This window comes from Cyrtonyx montezumae, unplaced genomic scaffold, assembly GCF_038088225.1.
Source record: "Cyrtonyx montezumae isolate F1298 unplaced genomic scaffold, pur_monq_1.0 scaffold_4, whole genome shotgun sequence".
NCBI lineage: Eukaryota > Metazoa > Chordata > Aves > Galliformes > Odontophoridae > Cyrtonyx > Cyrtonyx montezumae.
This window is the reverse complement of record NW_027072045.1, coordinates 15,137,221-15,152,887: the sequence shown is the minus strand read 5'-3', so window position 1 is coordinate 15,152,887 and position 15,667 is coordinate 15,137,221. Positions and strand designations below refer to the sequence as shown.

At 43.8% G+C, this 15,667-nt stretch overlaps 1 protein-coding gene across 1 annotated transcript in view; it reads left to right on the top strand.

Moving 5' to 3' along the window:
• Window positions 1–14,532, top strand: part of ARHGAP22 (Rho GTPase activating protein 22) — a 115,817-nt gene extending 101,285 nt beyond the window's left edge. Inside the window, exons 6-9 of the mRNA XM_065746208.1 lie at window positions 4,463–4,536; window positions 6,171–6,292; window positions 9,010–9,907; window positions 13,738–14,532. Of these exons, the coding sequence (XP_065602280.1) occupies window positions 4,463–4,536; window positions 6,171–6,292; window positions 9,010–9,907; window positions 13,738–13,966 (1,323 nt within the window). The 3' untranslated portion in view covers window positions 13,967–14,532. The remainder of the gene's footprint in view (window positions 1–4,462; window positions 4,537–6,170; window positions 6,293–9,009; window positions 9,908–13,737) is intronic.
• Window positions 14,533–15,667: the final 1,135 nt, after the last annotated feature.

The following is a 15,667-nucleotide window of genomic DNA, read 5'->3' as shown; positions in this document are numbered from 1 at the left end:
ACCTTCAGTTCCTCCATTTGGTTTCCTCAGAGAAACCTCAAGTCTGTGACAATCATGGAAATTTTGATTCAGCTCTTGTGAGGAGGATAATTTACAATAAGACTGATTGATTTGTTCTATCCATATTGCTCCCTGTGTGGCAATGTCTGAGCTCTTTGCTGACTGCAAGGGCACGTTGAATCCAGTCTAATGTGGGTGGAACTGTGCTGCCTTCTAAAGTGAGGTTTAGAGTTGTAAGCCTTGTTACTTATGTCAGCTAAAGAAGCGAAGGCCTGAGGGCTTGTTGGTCACAGCCACAGTTCTGTCCTTTTCTGTGTCTGGACTCAAGGGTATACTTACATCTCTGTCTCTGGTTGGGACTGCAACAGCTGTTCTTTACTGAGAGTGTGGGGTTCACCTTTAGTTGAAGTGGCTTCAGGAAGACCCAGTCCTTGGAGTGCCCATAAAAAGATGTTTGTTTGCATACATCAAATGCAGCATATCTAAATATATATATACATACATACATATATATATATTTTTTTTTTAAATGGGCAGAAGGTGAGTTTGGTACTATCTGTACACACAATCCATTCTTTAGCCAGCTCTGAGAAAGCAATTATCTGTGGTATCTGTGCATGACACAGCATAACACCACGCACTGATACGCATTTGTGTCCTGGACACAGCCACACAGTGTGTCAGTGCACTAGTGTTGTCTCTTAAACAGTACATGTGTGTGCCTACTGGCTCTGAAACTTGCTTGTATATGAACAGCCAACTCAGTCATTGCTGCAGGGTACTATGTTACAGAGTGCAGAAAGGCTGATCTCGTGAGAAACAGCAGCATTCCTAAGGCTGTGGAGCTGGTTTCATTTCGGTCATATATAGAGTGTGGACTGGGAAGTTTTGAATCCATTAAGCACTATTGCACAACAGTAGAGGCAGTGCCAAGTTGAGCAAACATAATTGTATAGCATTGCTCCGCTTATTAATGAAGTAGTTTTGTAGTTTGTCTGATTTTGCCTACACAGGTTGCAGCAGTTTGGGAAACAGCATCTGTGTTAGTTTTGTGGGAGCAAGGCCAGGCTGAAATGAGCTGCAGTGAAAGCATTGTTCTCTGGATTATAAAGGAGATGAGGAGGACTAGATAGCTGAAATGAAAGCTTAGAAAATACAGTACTGCTGATAGCACAAAGTTGTCTCATAAAAATCACAGCAGTAAACAACCAATGCTTTGGTCAGGGAAATCTGGAACATCAGCAAGGGCTGTTTACTTTTGTTGGAAAGGTGGAGTGCACGCACCGAGGGCGGAGAGGCTGTACGTGCGCGGTAGCACATGGAGCAGAGGAGTCATACCCGCCTGTAGGGCTTGCCTTGCCTCCCACATGGAAAGTCCCCCTGATGAAAAATGTGGTTTCATTGAAATTCAGAGAATTTCAAAGTCAGATGTTTCGTTTGGGGGAAAAAATATATATATACCTTGAAACAAAATTCAAACCATTGTTTGAAGGAACATTTCATTCTCATTTTTTATATGTAACTTTGAATGAGACATTTAGACTCAATTATGATTTTTGTTAGTTGTAACCCCCCCCCCCCCCAAATAAGAACAGAATTACTTAGAGCAAAATAACAATTCAGATAAAAGAGTTGGCACTTCATACTGTTGCACTATGAACACAGATAGGAACTGTTATGACTTTAGCTTGGCCTAATCTCTGTTTGCATCAAAAAATACCCCAGCATTGTCTCAGGATTCCATTTTTCATTCATTGCTGTTCACATTCATTCATCACCCAACTGAACTCTGGTGCTGGAATGCAAATGGAAACTTAACGGAGCCCTTGAGCTGTGCTGAGGCCTCCAGGTATCTCAGCAGCACTGCAGAATTAGAAAAGTATCAGATCCTGATCCCATTTGGTTGTGAGGAGAGATTTAAGAATGAATGAAGGATCCTCAAGTCTTTAAAAATCTGAGTCTGAGCTGATGTGGCAGTCTTTTTAGCCTTCCCTCCTGCCTATACTCAGAGATGCCCTCAGCAGTTCAGTGGACTAAGCCACTGGCTTTGGGATGTCAGAAGTAACTGTAGCTGGGTGAACAACCAAAGTGCTGCTAGTTTTCCGGGCAACGAGACCAAAGCTAGCCCTGTTAGCACTGATATTTAACACACATTGCAAAATCCTTGGTTATGGGACCCCTCCTTGGAAAAGCCACTTACCTGTGGTAAATTAGGCAGCATTTGTAAGGAGTTAAGAGTTACTATTGCAGAATACCGTCATGGTGAATGGCAGCAGTGCCTCCTATTGCTTGCTTGGCTGCAGCCATAAGCCATGAGCTGTACTGTGCTCGCTGGTAACACTGCAGCAGTTCCTAGCTCCCATTTTCCTTATCGCTTGTAGCATGGTTCAGTAGGCTCAGCTTTCTGGCACCTACTGTTCACATCGGTGGGCACAGACCTGGAAGGTTGCTGTTTTTGTTAAACCTGACAAGTGTTTGTGCCACAGTGGATCTAAAAGATCTTCTCATTGTAATCCCATGTTCATCATTCCTTGTGGCAGAGCATGGATGATGAATTTCTACAACCTTCTTTTCTTTCAGATGGGGCTGTACCTTTAATCACGCTTCCAGCTGCCTGCATGTTCTGTTACAAAGCCCTCTCTTGCATCTAGTGAAGCTGTGATATTTTAATTCAGAGCACTTGAAACGTGGTGCCAAATGTCATTCTGATTTCTGTTTTGAAATAAATTGAGTTACAGAGCAAAACTCAAAAGAATGGTTTGTTAGCTGAACTGTATCTAGTTCAAACACCTCACTTGAAAGCTGGATGACCCAAAAAACCGACTTGAACCTTCACATCAAAAGCAGCCTTCCTTGATTCAAATGCTTTCAGAAGTTCAAGAAAGGTTTGAGATTTTCAAGAGACCGCTCTTTTATTAGAGTCTCCATTGCTGTCACTGTTGTGATTTTTACCTGGAGAAATTAAAGAAGACTTCCTAGTTTTAAGAATTGCTTATTGGCAAATTGAGAAGAAAAAATTGTTTACTTTCAGGACATCAAGGATGCCTCAAAGTTTTGAATAGGCAGTGCTGGAAAGACACATTTGCTGGACAGCTTATTACCAGTACTTGTGAGAAGAATGAAGACCAGCAGGCTTCCCTAGATAAGACTGCTTTCTGGATCTTTTTGACTTATCTGGAGCAGAGTAGTCATGAAGATCTTGCAGGAGGCTGTCTGACAGAATCCCCTCCGTGACACTCATCACAAGAGGGAGGAAAGTTGGAAATGAAAGTCCAAATGCAGTTCTCTGGCCTGGAACCAGCTGTTTCTGAAACTTCTCTTGCAGTCCTCCCTCATTAGCTAACAGCTATCACTCTTCACACGTTTGGATATCTGTCTTCGCACAGGCTTGGTAGTCTCAAAAAATGAGCAGACCTCCAGGGTAAGCGCAGCATCCAAAGGAAGGAGTAAATGATGGTGGGACTGTGGCAGGACAGCAGCCTTCTGAGTCACAGATTTTCACGGGATGATTTAAGTAGCTTCAGGGTTTTAAGTCATTTGTCAGGCAGATCTCTCATCTTACACTGTAATATAAAGACAGAAAGTTTATGAGGAAGTATGTCACAGCTCAGAATGACTGCAAATGGAAGTAATTAAAAAGGAGAGGTATCTGAACTGGAATGTTGTCAGCTTCTTAAAGAAGAATTCTCCTCTGCTCAGTTCAGTGTTACTGCACCGTGCTTGTGGTGTGCTGGATGCCTCAAAGTTTTGAACAGGCAGTGCTGGAAAGGCCTATCTGCTGGACAACTTATACGAGTACCTGTGAGCAGAATGAAGACCAGCAGGCTCCCCTAGATAAAGGTTGTTACATTAAACTGTTGCACTTTAATGACAAGATCTGCACTGACTGAGAAAATTAAATCAAGTTCTGCATGTGGGGGTTTCAGTGTTTCAGTCTGTGATTTGACTTCAGGAATTCTGCAGCCTTTTTCTCTTGGACAAAAGCTTTTCTCAGTGCTTGGGAATAAGCATGCTGACTCGATGGTTTGCAGAGTGGGTGGTTTTCCTTTTGTTGCAGATGGACAGCTCAATTATTTTTTGGATTCCTTTCTTTTTCTGTTTGTTTTTTTTTTTTAATTTTTTTTTTTTTTTTTCACTGGGGAAAGATCCCAGTAATGATGGTCCTCTGGGTGGGCACCTCTGCTTGCTGGGCCAACAGCACTCCTACAGAGAGCTGTCCTCTCACTCTATCTAGTGTAAATATATGGTGTGTAGTGGATCTCTCTCACTGGAACCAGTGTTTCTACCTGAGAGGCAAGGAACAGTAAAGGATGACAATTTCTACAAAACCTCCTTGTGCTATCATTTGTTGATTCGCAGGTTTGACTCTGGAAAGAGGATTTTACAGCACTGAAAGAGAGTCATGTCTGCTCTGCATCATTTATATTAATAGTTCTCTTTTCTTGTTTTTCTTGTCCTTCAGGGTACCCAGGAACTGGTTAAGCAGGTAAAGAATTTGCCCCAAGCCAACTACAACCTCCTGAAGTACATATGCAAGTAAGTGAAATTAATTAACACTTGGAAAAGTCACTACATTTTATGAGATTCGATCTTATATACAAATAATTTACTCTGAAAGTTTGAATATTCAAACACCACTTACACATAACATACTGCTCCCATAAAGTACGGGGTGGTGGATGTGCAGCCAAGCGAAGTGCTGTCACTCACAGCCTTGGCAACCTGCATCAGTGATGCTGCTATGTTGTACTGTTCGTTTCAGAAGCACTGAGAGACCAGTAAAAAAGGTAGTAGGTTCCAGGCACTGCAAAGTTGGAGGCTTTCTAACACAAGTTGAGTAGCAGATAGAGTTATAATGGCCAGTGTAACCCCTGCTCTGATTTGGAAGTGGGGTTGGGAGTGGCTTGGAGTACCAGGGGCTCCACAGCCTTTTCTCCCTTTGTCTCTCTGCCAGTTCCAAGTGGGATGGAATGGAGTGTTGGCCAAAATACAACGAAAGTCGCTTTATGTCATATTGTGATCTCTGTGGCAAGGTCCTTTGCACACCTGCAGCAAGCAGTGTGTAGATGCAAATGCTGACTGACATGAAGCCCATGCCTTACTTGAGAGATGACAACCCATCTGCAGTACAGATGGACAGCGTTTTTGAAATGTACTTTTAAATGCTCTGAAAAACGTATTGTGCCTCACTGTGTACTTCTACAGTTTGGTATCTGAGTGCAGCAAAACATAAAGGGAGGAGAATATAATCATACGTGTTTTAAGTGAAGAACTGAAGAAAGTGAAGTAGATTTTTGTTCTGACTTAGGGAAGAAAAGATACTGGGTCTCAGCACATTGAAAGCCTCATAAACAATAGGAGTGCCTAGAAAAGTCACACTGCAAGTAGAAGCAGTCAGAAGAACTTTGCCAACTGAGTAGTACAGTGTGATGAGGAAATGTTTTGACTGCTAAAGCCCCTCAAATCACCCCAACATTACAAACAGAGTACAGGTAGAGTGAGACTGTTCAAGTCTGAGGTCACCAAGACCCGTTTCCCACTCCTGTGGGATTTCATGTCGTATTGTCCTTTTCATAACAAGGCTAATTACAAGCTATTTCAGTGTTTCTTATGGCCTATGCTATAGCTCCTACTGAGGCTGTTCCAAATCACAAAACATTTCACTTTTAGAAATATTCTGTTGATTTCCAGCATATACATAAAGATAGCCAGTCTGTCTGCATTTCTTCATGTGCTATCTTTGGCTCACATAAAGTCTTTTTCATGTGTTGATGTCTGTCCAGCTGATACATTCACAAGCAGCTCTTTATCTGTGTTTTGTTAGATCTGCTTAGTTCTAGGATGAGAAGATCAGTGAAATGTCTTTTTTTTTTACTTCGATCTGTAAGTGCAAACTGGCAGAAACCACTCTGTGTACATGGAAATTCCCTGGAAAATCTGTATTTGCATATCTGGAGGTACCTTTGGCAAAAGATATTCTGTCCTCTCTTGTTCATACAAGGGATGTGGGGATTGAGTTTGAGTATCTGAGTTGAAGTTAGTCTGTTGGAACATTTTAGATCCAAGGCTATGTAAACACAGAGCAGAACTGTTACTGCCCAGCATGCCTACAGACTGAGAAGTGACTGACTTATTTCTCTCCTATGATTTTTCTGGGGGGGCTTTTCAAGGTTCCTTGATGAAGTTCAGGCTCACTCCAGCGTTAACAAGATGAGTGTTCAGAACCTAGCTACAGTATTTGGACCAAATATATTACGACCCAAAATGGAAGATCCAGTGACCATGATGGAAGGTAGGTACTCCTCTTGTGAGATAACACAGAATCTGTATTTTGGAGCTGTAGGAATGTGATGAAAAGCACAGCACATTGTAAAACTGCATAGTCAGCAACAAGTAAAATGATCCCTTTCATCAGTGCCTGTGAGTAGATGTACCAGTTTGGTCACTGTGATCCCACCTGCCACGGGTCCGGGAGCCCCTCTTCTCCACAACATGGAGATACTTCTGCTCTTCATAAGCTGTTGTGTGAAGAACTTTCTGAACCTACTGTTAAAATGAAAGGTCAAATGTTCTTCAGAAGGACCATGGTGAAGTACTGAACTACTGCTGTTTAGCATCAGTGTATTTGGGTGCATTTAGGCAGCTTCGTGCAAAGGGCATCCAAGCCACAATGAAAGAGGTACTGCAGTTCTTACTGTGCTACAGAGGATATAAGGAGGTGTCTTAGATGTGCTGTCTTGCAAGCAGACTGTGTGTGGGTCAGAACTTCACAGAATCTGAGTAATAAGTCAGAAGTCACTGTTAATTTTGGATGCAAGTACAACGTGTTAAAAAAAAATGACTCCAGTCATACCTCAGATGTTTGCATCTATTTCCTGAGTTGAAAAGGAAAAAAAAGAAAACCAAACCTGTAGTAGAAGTAATGTTACTAGGCCCTGACTAATTATGGAGCTGCTCTAGGTACATTTGCTGTTGTGCTCTTTGAGATGATGACTTTTATCTGCTAGGGCTGGGATAAGGTAGCAAACCAGACTATTATATTCAGGTTTTGCTGTACTTGCTTGTTCATTGTATCCTATTTATGCTGGGCTGCAGGAAAAGGTGAACTCCAGAGAAAGAGGAAGCCAAATGATGGAATGACATATACTGTTCTAATTTCAAACGAACAAAAACCATACATCTGTGACTGAAAAAACACACTCAGTAGTTACTTCTGCACTCCTCAAGGTTGGGTCTTTGCTTTAGGAAAATAAAAGAAAACAGCCCCAAGTGAGACTGAGAAAAGACAAAACAGAGTAACTAATGATGAACCTCGGTGCACTTAGGACTTGGCTGCAGGCAGGAATGCTCCTTTCTCCTGAAGCATATATAAAAATCTGAAAATTATCCATGTCTGTATGAATCAGCACATGCAGAAACAGATGCTGGTTATTCAGTATAAAATAGGCGGGGAAAGCTGAACCCCCACATCCAGTGATGTTAAATGTGATTGTGGGTGAGGTTAGTGTAGCTCTTGCTTTCAGGCCAAGACTCATGATTATATTCAAGTCCTCATCGTAGAACCCTGGATATTAGTCCTATTCTTTACTTCAGTTGAAAAGTAAATGTAGAATTAATTACATATTTGCTCTTTTAAAGCTTTTTTCTCTTTTCTAGAAATTACTTTGTGCTAGATTTGATAAGTGGTATTCTTTATTCTATAATGGTCTAAACTACTGAAAAGCACTAACAACTCATTCTGTGGACTTAGGTAGCTGTTAGTACACTTCTTGCACCTACTGTATTCTTCCTACTTCTCTGTTTGAACATTGCGAGAAGCTCCTCTTTTTAATCAAGTTGGTCACCTTGTGAATCCACTGGCTGTTTGCAGTGAGGACTCTGAGTTTGAGATTCTTTTGGGAAATTCTGTCCCAGTAGAGTATTCCCTCTGGCATCTTATATTCCACTTTACAATGTTTACTGGTATCTATGTTCCTGGAACACCTGGATTTTGTTTTGCTGTCCTACCTTAAAGAACATACACTTGGTTCCTTTAGGCTGTGACCTACACTGTGTTCTACCTAAACATTTCATGTTTTCCCTTGGGTCCTTCTTCATGGTTAGAAACAAACCTGTCAGCCAGAACAGCTTTTCCTCATTTCTTTCACTTTGTATCTGGGAAGCTGCATTTGTCCCGCACTCTCCAGCTGGTATTTAAAATCTTGTTTCCACCTTGGACCTTATTCCAAGTGTTTCCTAATGAATACAGTTTCATTTCAAACTGCTGAATGTTTTACTAGAACTGTAAGTGAGTAGCATTCTACAAATAGATTGGTGGTACAAGAAGTCTCTCTTTCCCCTTGCGTGCAGCTGTATCTGTCATACAGATGTCATACTCGTGGCAAGTTTCTTTGTGGAGTTCAGCAGAAGGCCTAGGCTGAAACTTCTGGTGCTTTTGGAAACACCAGCTCTGGGCCTGCTAAGACTGAGAATTGTGGTGTAGTGCAGATAGCCAAGTTAGTGGAAGCCTGATAGTTTGGGAAGCTGGACAGAAAGATGCTCCATGCTAGCTGACACGTCGGTGTACTCAGGATCCAGCATGCATCTCTGCACAGAGCTGTGCTTGTCCTGTAGAGCTGCACATGCCGAAGCTGCTGCTGGCTCTGAGCCCCGTGCCACAGTGTGCTACAGACATAGTCTGTTTTTCAGGTGTCTTCCTCCTCTGTCATCCTCAAAGGTGTCCTTAAGCAGGCCACTATTAATCACTACAACTGCCCGTTTGTGCTGTGCTAGTCAGCTGCATTCAGCAGGACAGATGCCTGCGCCATTCCTGTTCCTCATCTCCAGCAGTGCAAGCAATTCCTGTCTCTTGCAGTCCTGTACAGAAAGGCCCAGAGAGGCTTGTACTGACCCACTGCAGGGCACGGTGCCCACGCACCTGCCCCACAAGAAGTCACGTGGCACCTCACAGACAGGGAGCATCAGGCCTTCCATGTCTCATGGAATTCTTGCCTCTGTTTTCTCCCACAGGCACCTCACTAGTTCAGCATCTGATGACGGTGCTGATAAGTGAACAGGGGAGAATCTTTGCTGTCCCTCAGGCAGAGGTGCCAGGGAGCCAGCTGGAAATCAGACCCGTGCGTCCACGCAACACCGTGGAGTGGATCTCTGAGGAGGACGGGGAAGACAGCAGGTCAGAAAGCAATGTTCCCAGCCCCGCTGATCCGCCTTCAGGCAGTGCTGTGGCACTGGAGGCCACTGCCGGACCTGTGTTGAAGAACACCCCTCTGGAGCACAGCAAGTTGACTCAGCCCGCCACCAGCCCCAGCAAAAGAGTGCAGACACTGCCTCCGTGGAAATACTCCTTCCGCCAGCAGGGAGCGCGGTCGGTGAGCCCAAAGCTGGGCAGCTCCTCCTTAGATATCCCCAACCTCTCCTCCAGTGGAAACTGGCTGATGAACGGGCTGTACTCTCTCCGAGGCCACCGCCGGACAGCCTCTGGGGAACGAGTTAAAGACTCTTGTTCTTCTCAAAGACTTTCTACTTACGACAACGTCCCTTCGTCCAGCCTCTCCCTCAGCACACACAGTATGGGCAGCACCACGTGGTCTACGTCGTCGTGTGAGATCTCTGTGGTGGACTCAGTCAGCAGCTGCCCTGCCTGTCGGGCCAGCGACTCCTCAGCTTTAAGCTCTCTCCAAACCGAGTGGATGACTCAGGGCTCATTGTCTCAGAGTGAGGTCAAGACTGCAGATCTGGAGAACAGCATCGACAGGTTAGAAGCCTGCAGCAGCAGCAGCGAGCAGAGCAACCTAGCTCCAGCTTCCAGAGACTCTGTCAGATGCTCTAGGGCCTTACAGAGCTTGGTGGTAGAGCTAAAGACAGAACTGAGCAAACAGAGGACTGAGTACGAGACCAGTATCAAAAGGTAATGTCACACGCAGGGTGGAGACAAGGAAGTCTTCTATGATCATCACCTCTTTCTGAACATGGGTGGGGGCTACCAAGCTATCTGGTTCTGGGACCTGTAGTTTGGGAAGACTGTAAATTTGGATCTGCTCTTTCCTCGCAGTTCTGTGAGTCCAGTTTTTCTCTTTGACAGAAAAGGAGATCAAAAATGGGATTTCCACTGTACAGGAAATTCCAGTATCGCTCAGTTGGTTTTCAATGGAGAGTGGAACAGCACAGGTTGTTACAAGAGTCTGCTCTCTGTCAGGGTCTGGGAGAAACAACGGGGCAAGCATCTGCCTCGTGGGGAGGGAATGGAACCTAGGGTGCTGTGTGCAGGTGCCGAGTTGCATCAGATCGGTCTGAAATGGAAGGTTTTATGCTGCTTTTCCCAAGGGAAACTTCCTTTAGAAAAATGGTTTTGACAGTTCTCTGCTGGTTTTATTGTTGTTGTTGAGATTGCATATCAGTCGTAACTTTTTCAGTAACCGTCGTGTGCTGAACTACAAAAATGAAAGCAGTGTTTGCAGACGCTCTCAAAGCAGCAGGGTTGAACTCGGTGGTTCTTTGCCCTGATGTTTTCCAGGGGTTCAGGAGAGGTGTGTGTGAAGGCAGGGGCTGTAGGAACTAGAAAGTACTCCTAATAATTAGGAAGAGCCCTACTTGTGTGAGTTGTTGTATTAGCTTTTATGAGTTCAAGTGTTTTACAGAATGATTTTCAGATTAGTACTTGGGAAAATATGCACATGAAATAGATATGGTTGTTCAAAGGAATTAGATACGTTTTAATATAAAAGCATATGCAAAATTGTACACCATGTTATAATACAGCTGAACTGTCATTGGCCTGGGCCCCAGTAATGCTGCTCTGCATTGGAGAAGGGATATAGGCACATTTCCTACAAGTTTGTTTCTTCTCAGCTCATTTGTTTTAGTGTTTGGTTAGTGTTGTACTCCCCACATTATTACAGCCCTGGTACCATCTATGTGTCTCAGTATCCAACCAGTCTCTTAAACACGGTACCAAAAGCACACACAGTCCTGTACAGCTTTTAGCTGAGTTTGCTGCTGCATCTTCTTTTGGTTATTTACCAAAAGCTGTTTGGGAAAGCTCTGCTCTGAACTGCGATCTCTACCACTGTGCCAGCTGTTAAGGTATGAATTTTACTTGTTAATTTCCTGCTGTATTTTATGGTTTACTGTGGTGGTGGCTTGCCAGCCTCTGCAAAGCTGGTAGGGGGACGAGAGTACGTTCATTGCATTTAATCAGCAGAACTGCCCTGGCAAGCCTTGTTGCAGGGACACAGTGTAACAAACACAAATGAGATCAGGCTGCAAAATTTGGAAGTGTGAACCTGCACATTGCTACCTGCTGCCTGGGGGAAGTGATGGCTTTCCATAGCATCAGAAAACTTTTCTGACGGCTTTCAGCCTTTGGGACGCGTAGCAAGGACCTGGTTGTCGTTCCTGCTGCATTCTCAGTGTTTCAGCTGCAGCAAACACCTGTCTTTCTCCTTCAGCTGGAAACAGACAAAGAGCATTTAGTGCAACTGGAGGGGAGGGATATAAATTGGCCAGGTCCCACAGGGCAAAGTAGCCAAGAGGAAAATGCCTGACGAACTGGTGGTATTTTCATAAAACTAGGCAAGATGCAATCACTGCCCTTTTGTATGAGGATGATTCCAGCTGTTTGGCATTATAGCCCTAAGAATCTTGCTGTTGACTCTAAGAATTTCGAGCCAAGTTTTTCAGCTCTCAAAAATTTTGCAATGTTTTTACTGCAGCTGCAACAATTTAATTTCCTTTTGACTGCACATGCAAGTCTGCTCCTGTGGAAAGACAGGAGCTGATGGCAGCGAAGGACTGCAGCAGCTCAGCAGGAGAACTTGGGCCTGCCTTACTGGCTTTATGTTACTGAAGATAGTTTAGTCCCCAAAAGTAGTAATTCCTTTACAATTGTACGTGTGCTTGTGTGGTTTGCAGAATTCAGTCTGTGTAGCAGGGCATGTTTTAATGAAGGTCTATGAGCTTTTTGTTGGCACACGTATGTGGAGGGAAAGCAAAGTCGGTACCTGCCCGAGGCAGAGGTAAGGAGCACTTGCTGATGGAAAAGCTGTTATTTATCATTATCAACTGCCCATTTTCTCCCTCTTAGTCAGAGGGAGGCATGTTTTATGGCCTTCCTGTAACCAGTCTGTTCCAGAGCATTTCTCCCTCAAGGTTAGTATAATTATCAGGCATTCTCTCTTGAGTTTCAGTAATTCCTGTTTACCACCTGGGACTCTTAAGAAACTGGAAATGTCCTGAAGAGGACTATTACTGTGTATGTGAAATGTCCGTAAGTACTGTGAGCCTTTGTATTCAGAACAGAGGGAGAATGTTAGTAGGCTGCTCTACCTAAGGCTCCACGGAAGGGAAATTTAGCTGGTAGCACAGATCTGTAGGATGTAACAGAAATGTAGTAAGAGGCGTGGGGAGCTGTGCTTTGCTTCAGAGCATTAGAGAACACAGCTGGCTGGGTGCTAAACGTCTGCCAGGACTGGCAGTTTTTTCCCAGATATTCTGCACGTTTCTGTTTACCCATAAGTGCAGCTGTTGCTGTGCTGCACTTCGTGACCACGGCTCATGGGTGTGACTGTGGAAGCTGGAACAATGATAACAATGTCATTCTTGGCTGTGTGTGAAGGAACAGGGATGCATTATGTTGCACTGCCTGCAAAACTGCTTCTTGGAGGTCACAAAACGTAGTCCAGGTTCTTCTGAAAAGGTTCTTTTCTTAGATGTTGTTGTGGAGGCTGTATGTGTCCTTTTTAAGAGTCACTTACCCTGTGTAAAAATATCCCACTCCCAGTTTCAAAATGAAGCCAGGCACCTCATTTTCACAGTGGGGTATAAGAATGTAAGTTGGACCTATGAGTCTACTATTTTTTCTTTAAAGCAGTGTGACACCTTTCCTAGGAAGAGCCTGTTCTTAAAAATCACCATCTGACTGCTATCTATCTGCATGTATTTCTTCTGTATGAACACGGCTGCTCTGTCTTGCAATAGGAAACGAGTGGGAGGACAGGAAGTGATGTCCCTTCTGTGCTTTACTTCAAATCGGAAAACATGAATCCTTGACATTCTTAGAGAAAAGTTCTGAGTCCTGAATTACAGCTTTGTGCACAGATGAACTGTTTAAGGTCTGCTCCTCATAGGAAATGTTGTGTTCTGTTTTTTTTTTCTTTTCCTTTTTTTTTTTTTTGTTTGTTTGTTTTGTTTTTTTTTAATTAAATTCTTTGGAGTGTGGAAAATTCCTACTCCCCCACCCCACTGTCAGAAAATACCATAACAGAGATGGCGAGGAAGGACTGTGCCCTCATTCCTAACTAACTGATCTTTAAGGGTGTTCCTTTGTACTTGGGTACCCACAGGGAAACACATTATAGAATTAAAAGAGGTTACTGTTTATTTTTGAAATTGTGTCTGAACTCAACTGGTGCGTTGAGTTGCATCTCCTCAGCCACTGGCTGCTTCCAAAAGAGCACTACTGTGTGAGATTTGACTTGCTTGAGCATATTTTCTCAAGATACAGATGGAGAGGGATCCAGCTTCCAAGGAGTCCCTGCCCTTAAACTCGATATTACCTAACTGTGAAATGACAGTTGGTGCTCTCATTTAATACTAAGAGGAAGTGTTAAGATATCTTAGCTCTAATGTGAACCATTTAGATTCATAATAGCTACTGTCACAGCAGTACTTACTGTGCTTCTTACTTAAAAAGCTCTTTTGTTTTTCCCCCCTTCCCTCTCTCTCCTGTTTGGTTTTAAGAATTGAAGAAGCAAGCGCAGACCTGAGGAAGCAAGTGGTTAGGCTGGAGGAAGAACTGGACCAAGAACGAAAGAAATACACAATGCTGGAGATAAAACTGAGGAATTCTGAACGCGCTCGGGAAGATGCAGAGAAGAGGAATCACCTCCTGCAGAAGGAAATGGAGGAGTTTTTTTCAACGTTAGGATGTTTAACTGCTGGGAGTCAAAGTGCTAAAGTTGCCAAATAGAACAACGTCGCAGAAAATTCTGTTTCTGGCAAAACCAGTGAAAATGCACATTTTGTTTTACATTATGCTCATGTATCATGAGTAACTCTCCAGTGACTGTGCTCCCAGTGACACGTGTTCTGTTGTCTTTTCATGTTCTGTAGTACTTGGGCCAGCTGGGAGAAGACTGCTACACAAAATGCTTGAATGTTTAGATTTCAGATTGCCAAGAAAGTGGGCACGCTTCTTATCCACAGCTCTAAAGGTTCTGCTCCCCATCGCTGTACTTGGTCCAGCTCTGGGTCCCCCACGCCCTCCTTTCATGGCTCCCAGGACAAGGGAAAGGCATGGCAGGTGGGTGAGATGTGGGAGGCCCTCACTTCAAGAACGTCACCACATTCAGTGTGACTTAGCACACGGATTGCGTATGAGGTTTTTTCCTCCCTTCTCTCTACATAAAGTTCGTTCAGATTTCTCATCCTGAAAGCAGCATTCTTTTATCAAGATGCTTTGAAAACAATGTCTACTGAATGGCTGAAAATACTGGAAATGGTGACAGTTCCACTGAGTTATCCCTTAGAGACCAAACAGTTTTCCACTGACTTAATTAAAGCGTGTGTGTTTAACAACCAGGTTGGCCACAGAAACTCGCTGGAACTTTAAATGTGCATGTTTTGCCCTAGGTAGCTTATTTTTACTTTGAGCCAAAAATAGAGCAGCGTTAGCTGCAAGAAAAAAGGAATCCCATGTGAGTTGATACACAGTGATCAGGCTACAAGGTAAGAAAAAATTCTTATAATCAAACCAAAGTACCCACACCAGTTGGGATGTAACCAGAATAGCTAAACTATTTTAAGATAAATTAACGCCGTCACGTCCCACCTTTCCCTTCTCCAACACCATCTTTAACTGGCACAGGACAACAGCAGTTGATTTTTTTGGTTGCAAGTAAATTTACAGGGATATGAGAGAACAGGAGAACTGCAAACAATCCAAAGCCTAAGGTCACTGCTTCTACAAGAAGAACATACACTATCAGAATGAAGTTGTAATTCCAGCAATTTCCTGTCAGGCTCACTTCCCTTCAAGGGACGTATTGGAGAAGTTCTGCATAACATTTGGAGTGCCCCGAGTCACACAGAGCCTGCACGCAGATCACTGTTCCACCCCATCCAGCTTGAGCTTGCCAGCCTTTGCACTCAGGTCTCTCTTTTGGCAGAAATCTTTGACAGCTGAGGCAGCTCAGGAGTCTCAGAGAATGATTTTAGCAGAAAAGGGCTGTGACCTTTGCAGTACCAGCAGGCTGCACACCTTTCACAGCTGATGTTCTCCTTATCTCACAGGTGGCTGAACAGAAGTTAACTGCCTCACTGTAGCACTTCTTCCTCCCACAGAAACATAAGCCATTTAAAGTGAGCGAACAGAAACATACTAGCCTCGTATTTCCTGGTCACAGCAAGTCAAGCAAAGCAGTGAAATACAACTAAGCACTTTGGGTATTTCAGAACAGTGTCCAAGCACGTCCAGCTGCACTGCGTTCTTTAGTACCGCGGTGGCACAGCCCTGACTGTTGTGCTGGAGCAGCCTGCCACCTGCAGGCAGCAGCATCAACCTTAAGCCCCCAGTTCTTGTATTACTAATGAATACCACCACAGATCACATCCTTCCTGGCTATTACTACTGAGCACAACTCATCACCAGCCTTTACGGGGTCACGGCTGA